At 36.6% G+C, this 17,172-nt stretch overlaps 1 protein-coding gene across 1 annotated transcript in view; it reads left to right on the top strand.

Annotated features, from left to right (window-relative positions):
• IPO5 (importin 5) overlaps positions 1 to 17,172 on the top strand; it is a 57,988-nt gene that overhangs the window by 24,457 nt on the left and 16,359 nt on the right. Inside the window, exons 9-18 of the mRNA XM_084880261.1 lie at positions 1,505 to 1,592; positions 3,299 to 3,405; positions 7,571 to 7,695; positions 7,788 to 7,877; positions 7,963 to 8,136; positions 11,054 to 11,272; positions 12,968 to 13,051; positions 14,691 to 14,823; positions 14,909 to 15,030; positions 16,251 to 16,347. Coding sequence (XP_084736387.1) covers positions 1,505 to 1,592; positions 3,299 to 3,405; positions 7,571 to 7,695; positions 7,788 to 7,877; positions 7,963 to 8,136; positions 11,054 to 11,272; positions 12,968 to 13,051; positions 14,691 to 14,823; positions 14,909 to 15,030; positions 16,251 to 16,347 — 1,239 coding nt within the window. The remainder of the gene's footprint in view (positions 1 to 1,504; positions 1,593 to 3,298; positions 3,406 to 7,570; positions 7,696 to 7,787; positions 7,878 to 7,962; positions 8,137 to 11,053; positions 11,273 to 12,967; positions 13,052 to 14,690; positions 14,824 to 14,908; positions 15,031 to 16,250; positions 16,348 to 17,172) is intronic.

The following is a 17,172-nucleotide window of genomic DNA, read 5'->3' as shown; positions in this document are numbered from 1 at the left end:
CACACGCCCCTGGGTGATCATCGTACATCATAGTGACCAGTTGTTCAGTTGCTCTGCCATTCAGTCTATTTGCATATTAGGGTTTTATATATATAGATACCATCTATCTAATAATAAAGAAATATGCAAATTATCTGGAACACCATCACAGCAACAGTAACTACCAGCAACCTGCCTGGGGCTACCAGGCCAGTAAGGGGGTTAGTGAGTGACAACCAAACAACTCAACCAGGGGGCAACCAGGCTGGCGGGAGGGTTGGGGGGTTGGGAGGGGATTTGGGGGTGACTAAGCTGGCAATGGGGGGAGTTAGGAGTGATCAGGCTGATGGGCAGGGGCCAGCAGGCAGGCAGGCAGGTAGGCAGGTGAGTAGTTAGAAGCCAGTGGATCCAGACTGTGAGAGGGATGTCTTAGATTGGAGAGGGAGCAGGTTGGGCTGAGGGAACCTGCTCCCTGTGCCCAAATTTCCTGCACTGGGCCTGTAGTCCTACATAATGCTCTATGATAAAAGCCTATATGCTAAGTGTCTGGTCAGCTGCTCAACCAATCAAAGCGAAATATGCTAATGATGTGCTATGGCTGCTCAGCCACTGGCTTGACATGCACTGACCACCATGGGCCAAACAGTCGACCCAATCAGTCACTATGATGTGCACTGACCACCAGGGAGCAGATGCTCCAAACTGTAGGTTAGCTTAATGCTGGGGACACGCCGTGGAGCCCTCCCGCAGTCCCTCCCCAGCTGGCCAACCTCCTGTGTCTCTCCCTGTCCCTGATTGCGCATGGGGTGTTAGGGGGAGTCCCTCTGCCTGGCCTGTGCCCCCTCACTATCCGGGATCCCTCTGCGGATATCGGAGAACTGGTTTCGGCCCGATCCCACAGGGGGAGTCCCGCTCAGCCAGAAGCCAGGCTCATGGCTGGCACGCGCAACAGCAGTGGCAGGAGCCTCTCCCGCCTCTGTACCAGCACCAAAGATGTCCAACTTGGGCCTGGGGAGTAGGCCTAAGTCATCATACATCCCCCGAGGGCTCCCAGACTGCAAGAGGGCAAAGGTCAGGCTGAGGTAATCCTCCACCTCCAACCCCGCCTCTAGTGTATTATACATAAAGTACAATTTTGAAATAGTGCTCCTTTGTATGTAAATACAGAGGTTGATAGTTCGAGTGTAAAAACAGTTTGGGAATGGAAATATTTGAATTTTTTATTATGGAGCTCTCTCCTGGTGAGGAAGGGAGATAATATAGTAGGTTTTGTGAAGTTTGACTTTAATTCTTAATGTACTTCTTAATAAGATTTAAAGTAAATGTGGCCTTCCAAAAACAAAAACAACAACCCACAGTTAAAATTAAAAACAGGTGATGTGCACACAGGCAAATAATTTTTTTTGTTTCACTCTCTTAGAGGCAAAGTAAATCCTTCATTTTTTACTTAGTGAGATTCTTGTTTGTAAATGATAATATTGACAAAAATAGCCATGTTCTTCGGGTATAAAATTATTTCCTTTAGTTCCTCAGATGTTAGCAATGATGGTTGATCTAGAAGAGGATGAGGACTGGGCAAATGCGGATGAACTAGAAGATGATGATTTTGACAGGTAATCAATCATACACAACAAATAGTGTATAAAGGTTCCTCCTTGACAAGCTAGAGCAACATGAGAGACAATGAGAGCTTTAGGCTTATGAGGCCCCACCTTTCTCCCACTGTATTCCATCATTTGAAGTTAAACTTTTAAGTTTGGAATATGGGGCACTTAGGCTTCTTGTATGCATTTCTGCATCTGATTTTGTAAATATTTTAAAGTAGCTATCTTTTCTACCCCAATCTAACTTGAGGCTAGAAAGGAGACGGTGAAATCTGTACACTAGGTGACATAACACTGGAATTGCTAGTTTACTTGTTGTGACTTAGGAGTCCCCCATGAATATAGATTTCTATGGAAAAGTCAACCAAAATCTATATTTACTATTCCAATAGTGATGATGGCCCCTTGCATGTACACGAAATAGCACTTCAGAGATCTGTTAATTTGATTCTTTCAGTAGTCTTATAGGTATATTATAGATACAAAATGGAGAGAAATGGTTTAGTGATTTGCTCAATATTGCATAGCCAGTTAATAAACTGGGCTTTAATACCATTTCTCTTAGTCTTCCCAGGGTATCATACTATCTCTGTTTCTTAAAAAGAGCAGAAATTATTCTCAGAAAGACTAGCAGTCAGTATAAGCTACTATAACAATACTAGAAATGAAAGACATTTGACTTATAGATTATATGGTGGCTTCTGAGGCTAACTCCCATTATTAAAAATGACTGAGTTCTGACTTAAAATACTGTGTTGAAGTGTATGAAAGTGGTCCTTCACTGGAAATATCCTAGCAGGGCTGAGGAAAAGATAGGGCTCGGATCTGGTTTCCTTTCCCTGGTTCAGTTACTCTCATGTGCTGCTACCTGACCTGGAATTTGCCCTGCAAAAGGCCCTTGAATTTATATGGTTTATGAAGCTGTTTTTTCTGGGCTAGGTGACTAAGGTTTTCTTATCTATGAGTAAATGGTCATGTATTTATTTTCAAGATCAGTTTAAGTCTAAGAACCTGTTCTAAAGATAATTTGTAGCCTTTTCTTTGTACACATGTGGAGGCCAAAGTAGGTTTATAGTTGTAAGTATCCAAAACAGTTTATTCTATATTACTATTCATTAATTACTATATTGTTTTGCATACAAACAACTGCAAATCTATTTTTGTCCACCCTGTATGTTTTATCTTCAGAACAGTTGAAGATTATGCACATGACAAACTCAATGCTTATCTTAGAGTTACAAGGCAGGGCAAAGAAGTTCACAGTGAGGAGAAAATCATATACCGTCTCAGCCCCCTTTCAGTTTTCTATGTTCTGTTCACTGGTCATTTTGAAGGATATTTGTCCAGGAAATGAAAAATACAAAGGTTCTCCTAAATGCTCTGCACACACTTCTGCATCTTGAAAGTATCAGAAGCTAATACTTGTTAGCCAGTGTGCATGTAAAGAGAGAGAAAGGAGAAAAAAAACCTTGAAAAATAAAATTTGGACATGAGACTTACTAAACTACAGTGAATCATAAGTTTATTTGCCTCCCATCCCTTTTGTAACTCTAGGGTTTTTAACTCACAATTTACTATATACATTCAAAAGGCTGCTTGACTTATCTTTTTCAATCCTAGTTTAATAACGACCCATGTTTAGAAATATGTCTGTATAGTGTACTATTATTGTATATCTTGAATATGTTGAGTACATTACATGCTGTTTTGTGCAGCAATGCAGTTGCTGGTGAGAGTGCTTTGGACCGAATGGCTTGTGGACTTGGTGGAAAGCTCGTTTTGCCCATGATCAAGGAACACATTATGCAGATGCTTCAAAATCGTAAGTTCTTTCTTTCAAATGCTAGAATAATGGAAAATTGCTTTCTAAATCAGAAACTCTTAACAAATGCTTAACCTATGTCTAAAAATTAATCTTTGTCTTTTTATATTCTATGTTTAACCTGATTTTTATATTGTGTTGATAAAATTTTATTTAGTAGTCTTTGGGGCCATTCAGTCTTAAGCCAAAGAATTTTTTTTTTTTTTTTATAAATATATTTTATTGATTTTGTACAGAGAGGAAGGGAGAGAGAGAGTTAGAAACATCGATGAGAAAGAGTCATCGATCAGCTGCCTCTTGCAAACCCCCCACTGGGGATATGCCCACAACCAAGGTATATGACCTTGACCAGAATCGAACCCGGGACTCTACAGTCCCCAAGCCAACGCTCTATCTATCCATTGAACCAAACCGGTCTCGGCAAGCCCAAGAATATTTTTCCTCACTATTAAAAATAACCCCAGTCTCCTCAGTATTGGCCTAATTCTATAGGAAGAATATGTAAATTCTAAGGAAAATTTTACAGTTTTCTCTTTAGCCAAAACATCTAGATTTAATTTAACTAAGATGATATTATTTTACTATTTATAAAACATTTGATTCAAAATTTTATGAGAGATACTTGATTTATATAATCTCCATTCAATATCTTTTATTTTAAAAAATATCTGGTATTTCTTAATAAATATTTGGTCATATCAATACTAAACATTGTCTACATGTTTTTTTGTGGGGATGTTTTGTTTTTTTAATTACAAAGTAAATGTATTTGAATTTTTTTTTAATTCAAATATCAAAATGTATTAACTAAAAGTCCCTTACCTTAGATTCAGAGGTGGCCACTGTTAAAAAGTTTTTGAGAGTGTTTTATTTGCCTCTCTTCCTCACCCCCTTTCCGTTTTTGTTTTTCTCTTTATCTATGCATATTGGCAGGGGGCACTTTTGGAATGTGACCATTCCATACAGACTCCCCATACTTACCTTAAGCTTTTGCTGCACAGTACAGTATATCACCACACAATAGCCTCCCTTATTTAACAGCACATAGCATCCCACACTTCCCCATTGAACGTTAATAGTTTTTGTTTATTAAAATAATGGTGCTGCATACACTTGTACAAAAATAAATCATAGTTTGCTTGTATGAATATTTCATATATAGAGTACATTATAGGAGACTCTGAGGGGCAAACTCTTGATTCATGATCTTAAAGTAGTAAAACAGTTACAATACTAGCCTCAAATGAAATTGAACTATTAAGAATTCTAGCTAGCCCTTAAGACTGTTTACCTTGCTCCTTCTTATTCTATTAAGATTCTTATTTACCTTGAAAGGCATTGCCCAAATCACGGTCCCTATTTAATAATGTGGTTTTACATTTGGGTCTTGAGTAGTAATTTTTCCCCTTTTTTTTAACTCCTTGAATTTTTTGTGGTTGGGGTTGGGGTTGGGGTTGTTTTGGGTTAATCCTCACCCGGGGACACTTTTCCATTGACCTTTTAGAGTAGGGGTGTCGAACTCAATCAGAGAAGGGGCCAAAATCTAAAATCCAGCCTAAATCACGGGCCAAATGGTTTACTGAACAGTCATAAAATGACAATGTCATAAACTGACAGCGGAGTGCAGTGATGACAGCGCGGTGCGGGCCACATTGCAAGGCCTGGCGGGCTGGATTTGGCCCGCGGGCCTTGTGTTTGACACGTGTTTTAGAGAGAGGGAAAGACAGAAACATGGATGTGAGAGAAACACATTGATTGGTTGCCGCCTGCACACGCCCCAACCAGGGCCAGGTCAGGGAGGATCCTGCAAGCAAGATACTTGTCCTTGACCGGAATGGAACCTGGGACTCTTTGGTTCACAGGTCCGATACTCTATCCATTGACCCAACCCAGCCAGGGTAATCCCCTACTTTTATTTTTTTTAGGGTTTTTCACAAAAGGATAGGGACAGATAGCATAACAAATTCCTCAACCTCTAATTACCGCTAAAAAGAATCTAGCTTTTTCATTTTAAGATGAAAGTAAAGCCCAGAGACATTTTGCACAAGGCCAATCAGTCAACAGTGCTTTTCCATTGATTCACACTTTTTGGGTTGTTTTGTGGAGTGGTTTTGTGATTTGCAGTTCAAGAATTTGACTTTTAAAGTCTTGTTACAACTTACTAGCTAGTAAAAAAGGTTTTACTTGTATGGCAATGGACACATTAAGATTTGTTACTGCTGAATGTATGACTTTGAGAAAGTCTTTTATTTTCTTGTGTATAAAACTGGAAAATGATGCTTGCCCTACACCCAGGATTATGATTAGAATCCAAAGCTGTATTTATGTGAAAAGTGCTTTAACAATGGCAAATGGTATATATTTCTTAGTAACATACACTCCATTTTATTTTTCAAAAGTTTTGTTGTCTTTGCTTTAGATAATGAACTGCAGAATTTTTTAAATCTTAACATTCAGAGGAAAAAACCCATTTCCAAATACCCATACCATGCCATCCCATTTGCTCAGCATTTTTTCATACACTGCACAAATGAATGTATGTGTCATATCTCTGAATCAAATATAGATATCTTTCTATATCAGTGTTTATTGCATTTCTTTAATTTTTTTTTTAATATATTTTATTGATTTTGTACAGAGAGAAAGGGAGAGAGATACAGAGTTAGAAACATCGATGAGAGAGAGTCATCGATCAGCTGCCTCTTGCACACCCCCTACTGGGGATATGCCCGCAACCAAGGTACATGCCCTTGACCGGAATCGAACCCGGGACCCTTCAGTCCCCAAGCCGACGCTCTATCCATTGAGCCAAACCGGTCCCGGCAGCATTTCTTTAATTTTAATTAGTAAGTACAGTATGCACAGATTAGTATAAAAAACTGATATTTTGGTTTCTTAGGATTATTATTCCTTACTTGACTCAATTTTGGTTTACTGGTATATTGAGTAATTAAACACATTAAAAACAAATTTATGTGATAAAGTTTTAATACTTAGCATCAATATTAGCAATTTTTCAGAAAATTTTTACAGTAGAATTAATTACAACAGAGTTCATCTTTACATAGGTTTCAGGCTCCCCAAAGTGAAAAATGTAGTATGAAATATTTTAGGATTTTTCTACAATGTGGTTTAACCTTTATGCCAGCAATTCTCAAACTTCTTTTTTCTAGATGCCTTCCCACTCTTAAAAATTACTGAGATTTTCAGAGTGCTTTTCTTTACGTGTGTTATATCAATTTGTATTAGAAATTAAAACATATATTAAAAATCTTTATTTAAAAATAATAAGAAACACATTATACATTACCAGAAATAACATTTTTGTGAAGAATGACTCCTCTAAAACAAAACAAACAAAAAAATACTAAAAGAATGTCTGCTATTTCTTAAATACTTTTAGATGCCTTAGCTGAATTTATATAGACAACTACAATAATTAATAAATAATATAAGTATAAACTGTTATGCATATTCACAACTATATACCTACTTTTGCCCTACCATGTATTTATGTGTACCTTGGTTGTTCTAGAAGGAATTTTAGACATAAGAATCAGGGAAATTACATATTAGAATAGGATGTGAAGTCTAGTAAAAAAAATAACCATTGCTTAGTGAATATTCTGTTAATAAAAAAGCAAATACACATTATTATATTAGAATACAAATTAAACTCATCCATATTCATTTACCATATTACTAAATAAAAGTTCTTTAAAAGCGGCAATGTTTTTCTTTTCTTTTTTTTTTTTCTTTTTTTTTTTTTTCTTTTTCCTTTTGGAAATCAACACATCTGGATTCAGTAAGCAGCAGTGTGTGACAGAAGATCCAGGCATTTATTGCTTATAATATCAGAGGAAAAGTCTCTTATTTTAAGTAGTTTATAAATACTGATAAGCTCTTTGCTTCTATTTTGCCATTTAACCATTTAACCTTTGGCATGCAAATGCTTGTGTGACATAACCACTATTACAGTGAAATAATACAGTCGGGTACTTTTTCTATTTAGTTTTTAAATTAATAAATATATAAAAATATTTTATTACTCTTTTTCAGAGTTAAGGAGAACTTTTAATACTTCTGCTAAAATGACATGTTTGTAGTAATGACATGTTTGTAGTGTCTCATTGCTGTTCTTTTATTTGCAATTTTTTCTCTGTAGCTGACTGGAAATATCGACATGCAGGATTAATGGCTTTATCTGCCATTGGGGAAGGATGCCACCAGCAAATGGAAGGAATTCTAAATGAGATAGTAAATTTTGTTTTGCTTTTTCTTCAGGATCCTGTAAGTACCAATAACTGTTTGATTCATAATTATTACTATAGTTTCAAATGGAAATTAGAAAGCCTTTACTAATATCAAGGAGTATATTCCAGCATCCAAGGGTGAGGTATGCAGCCTGTAATGCAGTTGGACAGATGGCTACAGATTTTGCACCTGGTTTCCAAAAGAAATTCCATGAAAAGGTAAGCAACAAGTCCTCACATGCTCAAACTCTTAAGAAGAGGGGTAGCATTTCAAAATGTATGCTTATGTGATTTCTTTTCACAGGTGATTGCAGCTCTACTACAGACCATGGAAGACCAAGGCAATCAGCGAGTGCAGGCCCATGCCGCTGCCGCTCTCATTAACTTTACGGAGGACTGTCCCAAGTCACTGCTTATTCCATATTTGGATAATTTGGTGAAACATCTACACTCCATCATGGTACTTAAACTTCAGGAGGTAAATTTTAAGATCTTCAACCCCCTATTTAGGTGTTAATTTAGATTAATTTGATGAGAGCAGGGGGACTTTTCAACATGGCTATCAAGAATAGAAAGTTGAGTCTGGCCAGTGTGGCTAAGTGGTTGAGCATTGACCCAGGAACCAAGAGGTCACCAGTTCAATTGCTGGTCAGAGCACATGCCTGGATTGCAGCTCAGTTCCCAGTTAGGGGGAGTGCAGGATGCAGTTGATGGATGGTGTTTCTCTTTCATTGATGTTTCTATCTCTCTGTCCCTCTTTATTTTCCTCTAAAAATTAATTTTAAAACATTTTTGTAAGATTATTTAAAAAAAAGAATAGAAAGTTAGAAGGACATTATAAGCCTGATCTGAAAATGATCCAGTTTTAGAACTAGGTAATATATGCCCTAAAGGTTAGGTAAAATCAGTATATGAATTATCTTGAAAACAAGGAAGAGTTATTTTTTAACTCTAATTTAGGTAAATTTGGAAGAAATAATTTATGTTTTTAATTGCTCTAAGGAATCATGGTAATATGATTTTAGGAAATTAACAAAGTAGCATTGTGGGACTTAAAAGGGAAGATGACTTAAGGCAAGAGCATCATGGTCATTTTTCAGGGAACTTGGATGGTAATAGTGGAAATTGGGGGGAAAGGTGACTAAAAGACATTTCTCGAGAAAAATGCAGTTTCTTTCTGACAGTTTGAATTTCAAAAGATGAAAGAGAAGGACATAAACAATGTTGATCTCCTAAACCAGGTCACATAAATAGACATGTGGAAAAGGATTTTATTTGTTTGTTTGTTTGCTTGCTTTAAGTATGTTGTTTTTAAAAATAAGACCTGGCCATTCAAAAAGAAGATGGTTTTAGTTATAGGTTAAGTAAGAGGGGCAGCCTACAAACAGTAGAATGGTGTTAGTAAGCAGTGTGTAAGAAGAAAGATGCAAATAAGAGAAGCAAAGATTGCCCTAGCCAGTTTGGGTCATTGGATAGAGCATCAGCCTGAAGACTGAAGGGTCCCGGGTTCAATTAAGGTCAAAGGATCGTACCTTGATTGCAGGTTCCTCGGCCCTGGTCAGGGAGCAGGCAAGAGGCAACCAATGGTGTTTCTCTCTGTCTCTCCCTCTTCTTTCACTCTCTCTAAAAATCAATGGGAAAATATCCTTGGATGAGAATTAACAAAAAGAGAGAGGCAAAGATTGAGTCTCAGTTTTCAAGTATAGTGAAAATAAATTGCTACTATAAAAATAAAATAAATAAAAAGAACATAAAAAGCCTTTTTTCCTATTATATTTAAAAGATATAAAATTAGATTGCTGTAAAATTTCTAACACTCAATTCCTATACTTTAATATGAATTAGTAACAGACAAGTTCACAAACCACACTCTTCATAGCACTGGTCTAAAGAACAACAGAAGGACACAGGCTGAAGTACAAGATAAGCAAAAAAACAACAACCAAACCAACAACTCATAGCCACAAACAACAATATCGTGATTACCAGAGGGAAAGGGGATAGTAAATACACAATAAAATATACAGATGATGTATTAGAGAATTATATACCTGAACTTTATTAACCAATGTCATCTTAATAAGTTTAATATTTAAAAGAGATACAATGTCTCAGAAGGCAAGTCAATTTGTAACAAAAAAGTATGTACTATATTGCCGAAACTGGTTTGGCTCAGTGGATAGAGCGTTGGTCTGTGGACTGAAGGGTCCCAGATTCAATTCTGGTCAAGAGCATGTACATTGGTTGCGGGCATATCTCCTGTAGGGGGTGTGCAGAAGGCAGCTGGTCGATGCTTCTCTCTGATCGATGTTTCTAGCTCTCTATCCCTCTCCATTCCTCTCTTTTAAAAAACCAATAAATATATATATATATATATATATATATATATATATATATATATATATTTTTTTTTTTTTTTTTTTTTTTTTTAAGTATGTACTATATGATACATCCATATGATAGCAGAGTAGGAACATGAGTGTATCTGAAGACAAAGATGTAGATCAAGGTTGAAGGCAGATTGGTTGGCTGGTAAAGTCGGGAATAGATCAATCAAATGTGATTTTAGGCTGAAGTGTGAAGAGCATGAGCAAGAGCATCTATATTTCCCTCCCCTTCCTGCAGAGGGGCAATGTGTAAGATACAGACTGAAGGAAGTAGTTGCTAAGATAGGATGAAAAGGAGGATAAATTATGTGAGCAAGAGTTTTATGAAAAGCGGGTAACTAAGGAAAAAGGACATTCCTTCTTAAACATTAAATATGGAACAGTTACTGAGATACAGAAGAAGAGAATAAATTAACCTCTTAAAGTTGTGCTGGAACCCAATACAAGTGAGGAACTCTCTTAGAGTGTGTTGTAGTAGATGGGGAGAAGAAAATCTGGGTGTAGTTACTAAAGCAAGTATTCATGTGAATCCAAAAGGAAGTATAATATTACCAGGTGTCAACATAAGCCTAGCTACAAATACCCAGTTAGTATTAATTACTGCGTAGGTCAGAGTATACTGTAGATCTCTGCTTCAGGAGAAAGGATCATCATATCAAAGACAGAAGTGAGTAAAAAGGAGGGCACCAGTAGCATCATTAGTGTATCTTCTCAGAAGAATCCAATTAGAAGAAAGAGGAGAGGCATTTGATGGCAAATTTGTGCTCGAAGACTTGCTGTGATGTGAGATAACACAAAAATGAGTAAGGAGGCCTATAGTAACTGAAGAGAGAGAAATCCACATAAATAGTTCAATAGGGATTCTTAAATTTGCTCTAAAACCTATTACCTTCACTCTGGCTGCTGAAGAGTGGTTTCATCTTGCCATTTCAGAAAAGCATTTGGAAACTTAGAGTATTTCTTCCAATTTCTCATTTACGTAATGTATTTTGTATGTCTTCCTTCTAGTTGATTCAAAAAGGCACCAAGCTAGTTTTGGAACAAGTTGTGACATCTATCGCATCAGTTGCAGATACTGCAGAGGAAAAGTTTGTCCCCTACTATGACTTATTTATGCCATCACTAAAGCACATTGTTGAGAATGCAGTTCAAAAGGAACTTAGACTTCTCAGAGGAAAAACTATTGAATGCATCAGTCTCATTGGTCTGGCTGTTGGGAAGGAAAAAGTAAGTGATTTACAGTATGTAGAATTTACTATAATTTGTCTATGGAAGCATTGAAGGTGCAAGAGGGTTTTTTCCTTCTGATAAGTGGTTTTCTGGGTGCTTTTTTTTCTCCCATCAGCTTACCCTCACATTCCCATTTTATAGATAAACTAAAGGCCTGGTGCGCGAAATTCGTGCGCTGGACATGGGGGTGTTCCCCTCAGCCTAGCCTGCACCTTCTCTAATCTGGGATCCCTTGGGGGATGTCCCAGGGATCAGGCCTAAACTGGCAGTCAGACATCCCTCTCACAATCCAGGATCACTGGCTTCTAATCACTCGCCTGCCTGTTTGCCCCCAACTGCACCACCACTCCTAACCTGCCCCCGACCCCTTGCCAGCCTGATTGCCCCTCACTGCTGGCCTGGTTGCCCCTAACTCCCACCTCTGGCCTGGTTGCCCCACACAGCCTGCAATTCAGTTATTTGGTCATCCCTCATTAATCCCCCTGGCAGCCTGGTCATAGGCAGCCAGCCACCTTGTGAGGGTGTGAGGGTTAATTTACATATTACCTCTTTATTATATAGGATAAATTGTTGCCTTCATTTTTTCATTGTTAATAAGGTTTTTAATTCAAGTTAAACTCTTGAGAACTTCCCCTTTCTTATCACATGTACAGTTTATCTCTTGGGAGCATGTGGAGTTCAGGATCCATGTTTAGTTTTGCTCATTTAAACATTTGCTTGGAAACATTCCAGTTGCTTTCCTGTTCATTTAAAAAACAATCAGGTGACCCTAGCTGGTTTGGCTCTGTGAATAGAGCATCAGCCTGCAGACTGAAGGGTACTGGTTGATTCCAGTCAAGGGCACATGCCTGGGTGGCAGGCTCAATCCCCAGTAGGGAGCATACAGGAGGCAGCCAATTGGTGATTCTCATCATTATGTTTCTATCTCTCTCTCCCTTCCTCTCTGAAATTAATATATATATATTTTTTTATCAGATGTCCTAAGAGAGAAATCTTTATATATATAGCTTTTCAGAATATAATTACCAAGGAGCATTGGCCATTGTGTTTTTTCTTCCCAGCCAACAACTCAGAGTTGTCAAAGCTAATCCAAAAGACATTCTTCTGTCATCTACCCCTCATGTTCTGATTCTCAGAACTACCAACATAGAACCCCTCACTGTGGTCTCTAAAACCAGCATCAGTATTAACTTACCTTATAAATTGTTTTCTGTGGGATACCGAGAAGCTAACCCTTAAAACATTTTTATGTTACATACTCTGTATATCTGGCTTTCACATCACTACCTGTTTATACAATAGAGATTGCCAGAAACACAGTTAAATGAAAATCATATAGGTCTATGGAGCAATCCAAAAAATTTTTTTCTGGATTTGGATTATCATTTTACTGGTGGAAATGCATAAGCCATAGACCAGAATTTGATGCCATTAGAAAAAAAATTTTGTATTGCAATTCACTTTGACTTTAGCAGAAAGTATTTTTATAGAAAGAGCACTATGTCTGTTGCAATATGGTGAAAATTTTTCAGTATAATACTTTTTTATCTGAGGGGATATGTCCAATATGGGAAATGTAATAGATCTTTAGGGCAAGTTATATTATTACATAAGAAACATTAAGTACCTCTCTGATTTGATATTATACAAAAGTCATATTGGTGTTGTTTTTTCTTAAATATTTTTTTCTAGTTCATGCAAGATGCATCGGATGTGATGCAGCTATTGTTGAAGACCCAGACAGACTTCAGTGATATGGAAGATGATGATCCTCAGGTAAAGCAGCCTCAATATGTTCCATCCTTAATCCATTTAGGAGTTTCAGCTAGTACAAGGTTAAATGTACTTTAAAAAAAAAAAAAAAAAAGCCGAAACTGGTTTGGCTCAGTGGTAGAGCGTCGGTCTGCGGACTGAAAGGTCCCCGGTTCAATTCCAGTCAGGAGCATGTATGTTGGTTGCGGGCACATCCCCGGTAGGGGGTGTGCAGGAGGCAGCTGGTCGGTGTTTCTCTCTCATTGACGTTTCTAGCTCTCTGTCTCTCTCTCTTCCTCTCTGTAAAAAATCAATAAAAATATATTTTTTTTTTTTTAAAAAAAAAGGAATAATAGGTTTCCTGAACAATATCAACCATACGTTTCAGAACCATTCTTCACTGGTTTGACTTCAACTTCTCATACGTATTCAATGCCTAACATAAAATAGGCACTTAAATAGTTTTAATTGAATTTTTACTTTTTTCTCAGTTTGCTGTACTTGCTCCTTCTTCTCAACTCTCAGTGTTTTGGTGCTCTTGAGAGTCTGTCATAGACCCTCTTTTTTCATGCCCCTCGAGCAGTGTCATTCACAATGATGGCCTCGGTTCTGCTTGTGACTTCCAGATCTTTCTCTGAATTTGGGCTTCATTTATCCAAACACGGGGCATCTCTATTTGGATGTCTACTAGTCCTTTGAATTCCATATAAATTCCCCTCCCCTGTCAAAAGAAAAGAAATGCAGAAACCTAACTATCTTAGAACATGCCATGCTCTCTTCTCTGCCCATGACTACTACTAAACAGATATTTTTTAACTTAGAAAGAACCCTCTCCCACTCAACCTGGCTAACTCCTGCATATATTTCACATCCAGTATCAGTTTCAATTGCAGGTACTTATGACACTTGTAATAATTGTAATTGTTCATCCTAATCTTGATTGTACTTAGAATGCCTAACATAACACAGGCACTCAATAAATAGTTGGATTAAATTTTGGCCTTACACAGCCACACTATAATTATTTCCCTTACCCTCAAAATTGTATTTTTGTTTTGTTTTTCTAAATTAGAAGTGGGAAGCAATGTATGTGAGATAGATATATAGATAGATATAGGAGAGTAAGAAATCGCTTTCTGGGTTACAGAGCCTAGATTCTCTATAGGTAAGTAAGTCTATGTAAACACAGTAGTAGAAGAGGTGTCAAGTAGACGAGCCACTAACACAGAAAATTACAACACCTACAAGAAAGGGATGTTTTGTTTCTTGGGTGTTAATGTTTAATGGATGGAACACTAGGCAGTAGGGATAAAAAGTCAAAGTGTCTCTGTCTTCAAAAAAAAAAAAAAAATAGTGCCTAGGATTTTAAGTAGGTTTTATTTATATGACTCAGGTGACAGTAGGGAAAACTATGTTACTTCTTGAATGTAGAAAAGATAGATATGATCCTGGTCTTTCTGTATTGCTTCACTTGCTGTGACTATATCCCAGTGTAGAGGTTCCCAGCGATGTTATTATTTCTGAACATTTTAAGTTTATGACCTTAGAAAATGCTTAAAAGCCATGAATGTAAAATAAAACATTATTTCTATGAAATAGGTAATTACTTTGTCTTATTTACCTATTGTTTTTTAAATTAATTTAATTTTCACTTTCTCCCCAGATCTCTTACATGATCTCAGCATGGGCCAGAATGTGCAAAATCCTTGGAAAAGAATTTCAGCAATATCTTCCAGTGGTCATGGGGCCTTTAATGAAGACAGCTTCAATTAAGCCTGAAGTAGCCCTTTTAGATAGTAAGTGTCTTCATGAAGACAGGAATGGTAAAATTTCTCTTTGTTACTAATTTTAACATGATTTTTTTCTCTCTCTCTGTAATAGCCCAAGACATGGAGAATATGAGTGATGATGATGGTTGGGAGTTTGTGAACCTTGGAGACCAGCAAAGTTTTGGTATTAAAACTGCAGGATTGGAAGAAAAATCAACTGCTTGTCAGATGCTGGTAAGTGATAATGTTTAAACATTATTTAACAACTTCTCATAAAAACATATAAATATATATATATGGTAGCAATGCTTTTAATAGATGCTAAGAAAACTATTTTGAAGAGCAAGAATATATTCTTTGAAAAATGTAGAAACCTTTTGACCCAACATTTCTACTTCTGGATTTTCATCCTGAAGAAATCATGTGGATACAACTTTTCATTATCAGTGCTTTTTTTAATAACAAAAAAACAAATAGCCTGAATGCTTATTATTAGAAAGGTGATCAATAATTACGATACTTTGGAGTATTACAAAGCCATGGAAGGCAAGGATTTTTGTGTTTTGTGCTTAGTGTATAAGTAGGTAAGCCAGGAATATTTTTTGAATGAACAGAAATATACTCATGATGTTAAAAATAAAACTGGTATCTTTTCAGTTGTGTAAACAAACATGGTAGCAAAATTAAAATGTTCACAATAATTATCTTGTGGTATTAAGGAGTGTGTGTTTAATCTTTGAGTTTTTCTGTTTTATTTTTTTCTTTATGAGCATGTTATAGACCACATGTGTCAAACACAAGGCCCGTGGGCCAAATCCAGCCCGCCAGGCCTTGCAATGTGGCCCGCACCGCGCTGTCATCACTGCACTCCGCTGTCAGTTTATGACATTGTCAGTTTATGACTGTTCAGTAAACCATTCGGCCTGCGATTTAGGCTGGATTTTAGATTTTGGCCCCTTCTCTGATTGAGTTCGACACCCCTAACAGTGAGGTTTAATGTATTTCACTATTAAAATGAATCTTTACAAATTAGCATGGGCCTGTTGCTACAGATTTACAAAATAAATGATATGCAAAATTAAGTTTAAATATATCACTTAAGAGAAAAAAAACAATTTACCTTTAAATTGTTTTGTTTTTTTTTCTTAAGTGATGTATTTTGTTGGTAGTATTTTCATTATAAGAGTGCTGAAACTTGATAAATTTACACGAGACGTTAAAAAAAAGGAGCATTCCGACTTTGAATGACAATATACTATATATACAATAATAATTTCATGGCACTTTCCATTTTAACTTTTTATGTTATAAGACTAATTTGATAGTCATGCATGCATTAAATGTAATTCTAGTTAGATACAACATTCTCTGGTTCTTAGATTCTGCTATTTGTGAATAAAAATACCTGTAAACTAATGTGGATCTTGATTTCTTTTCCAATACTTTGGTTTCAGGTTTGCTATGCTAAGGAGTTAAAGGAAGGCTTTGTGGAATATACCGAACAGGTTGTCAAACTGATGGTTCCTTTACTGAAATTTTATTTCCATGATGATATCCTACAATATTTGATGTAAAACATGTTTAGATTTAGTTAAATTGTAGCTTGTGCAGGTATTATTAATTGAAGGGTACATCATCATTATTGTTTGTGTTTGTACTAACTGTACTTTCAGGTTATAAACTTGGTTCTTTGTTTCACCTGTGCCAAAAACACAAAAAAAGAAAACGTTACCTATCCTCTAGTTGGCAGTTTTCTATGGCCCACTGAAGGATTTTAAGGATTAATACTTTATTATTAGCAAATGTTTACATTGTATATAATTGCTACTTTTCCTAAATGTCTTTTTGTAATGTTAAAAAAGTAAGACCTTTCATAATAAGTTAGAAACTTACTAATCCTTAACTTACTGCAGCACAGAATCCTACATTTCAAATGAAGATAGCACCTTTGGGGAGAAACATCTCTTGGTAAATCTGCATATTAAATGTTTCATTCCTCAACTTAATTAATATATATAAGTGCATTTTTGTTTTGCCTTTTCGCACACACAAAATTTCATAGATGGGTATAAAAAGGGACAACTGAGCCCAGATCTGTCTGCCTCTGGAGTCCTTGGTTGTGGTTCCTCATTTGATATTCTGTGAAGTGTCCTTTACAGAAGAGGCTTTTGCCCAGCAGACACTTCCCAAGATGCAAAAGGACAAAACGTTGTTTTTGAGAGGAAGTCTTGAGACCCCATTTTACAAATGGTGTTAGATTGGGAGAGGCAACTTAATCATTGAATCAGAAAAGGCTAGTATAGGAAGAGACCCTCAAGGGTCCCACTGGTCTTTTCATAGTCATTTTTTATGTTTTTGGTTTACATTGGAGGTTCA

The sequence above is a fragment of the Pipistrellus hanaki genome (genome assembly GCF_964339955.1).
Source record: "Pipistrellus hanaki genome assembly, chromosome: 3".
NCBI lineage: Eukaryota > Metazoa > Chordata > Mammalia > Chiroptera > Vespertilionidae > Pipistrellus > Pipistrellus hanaki.
This window is presented reverse-complemented; position numbering and strand designations above follow the sequence as displayed.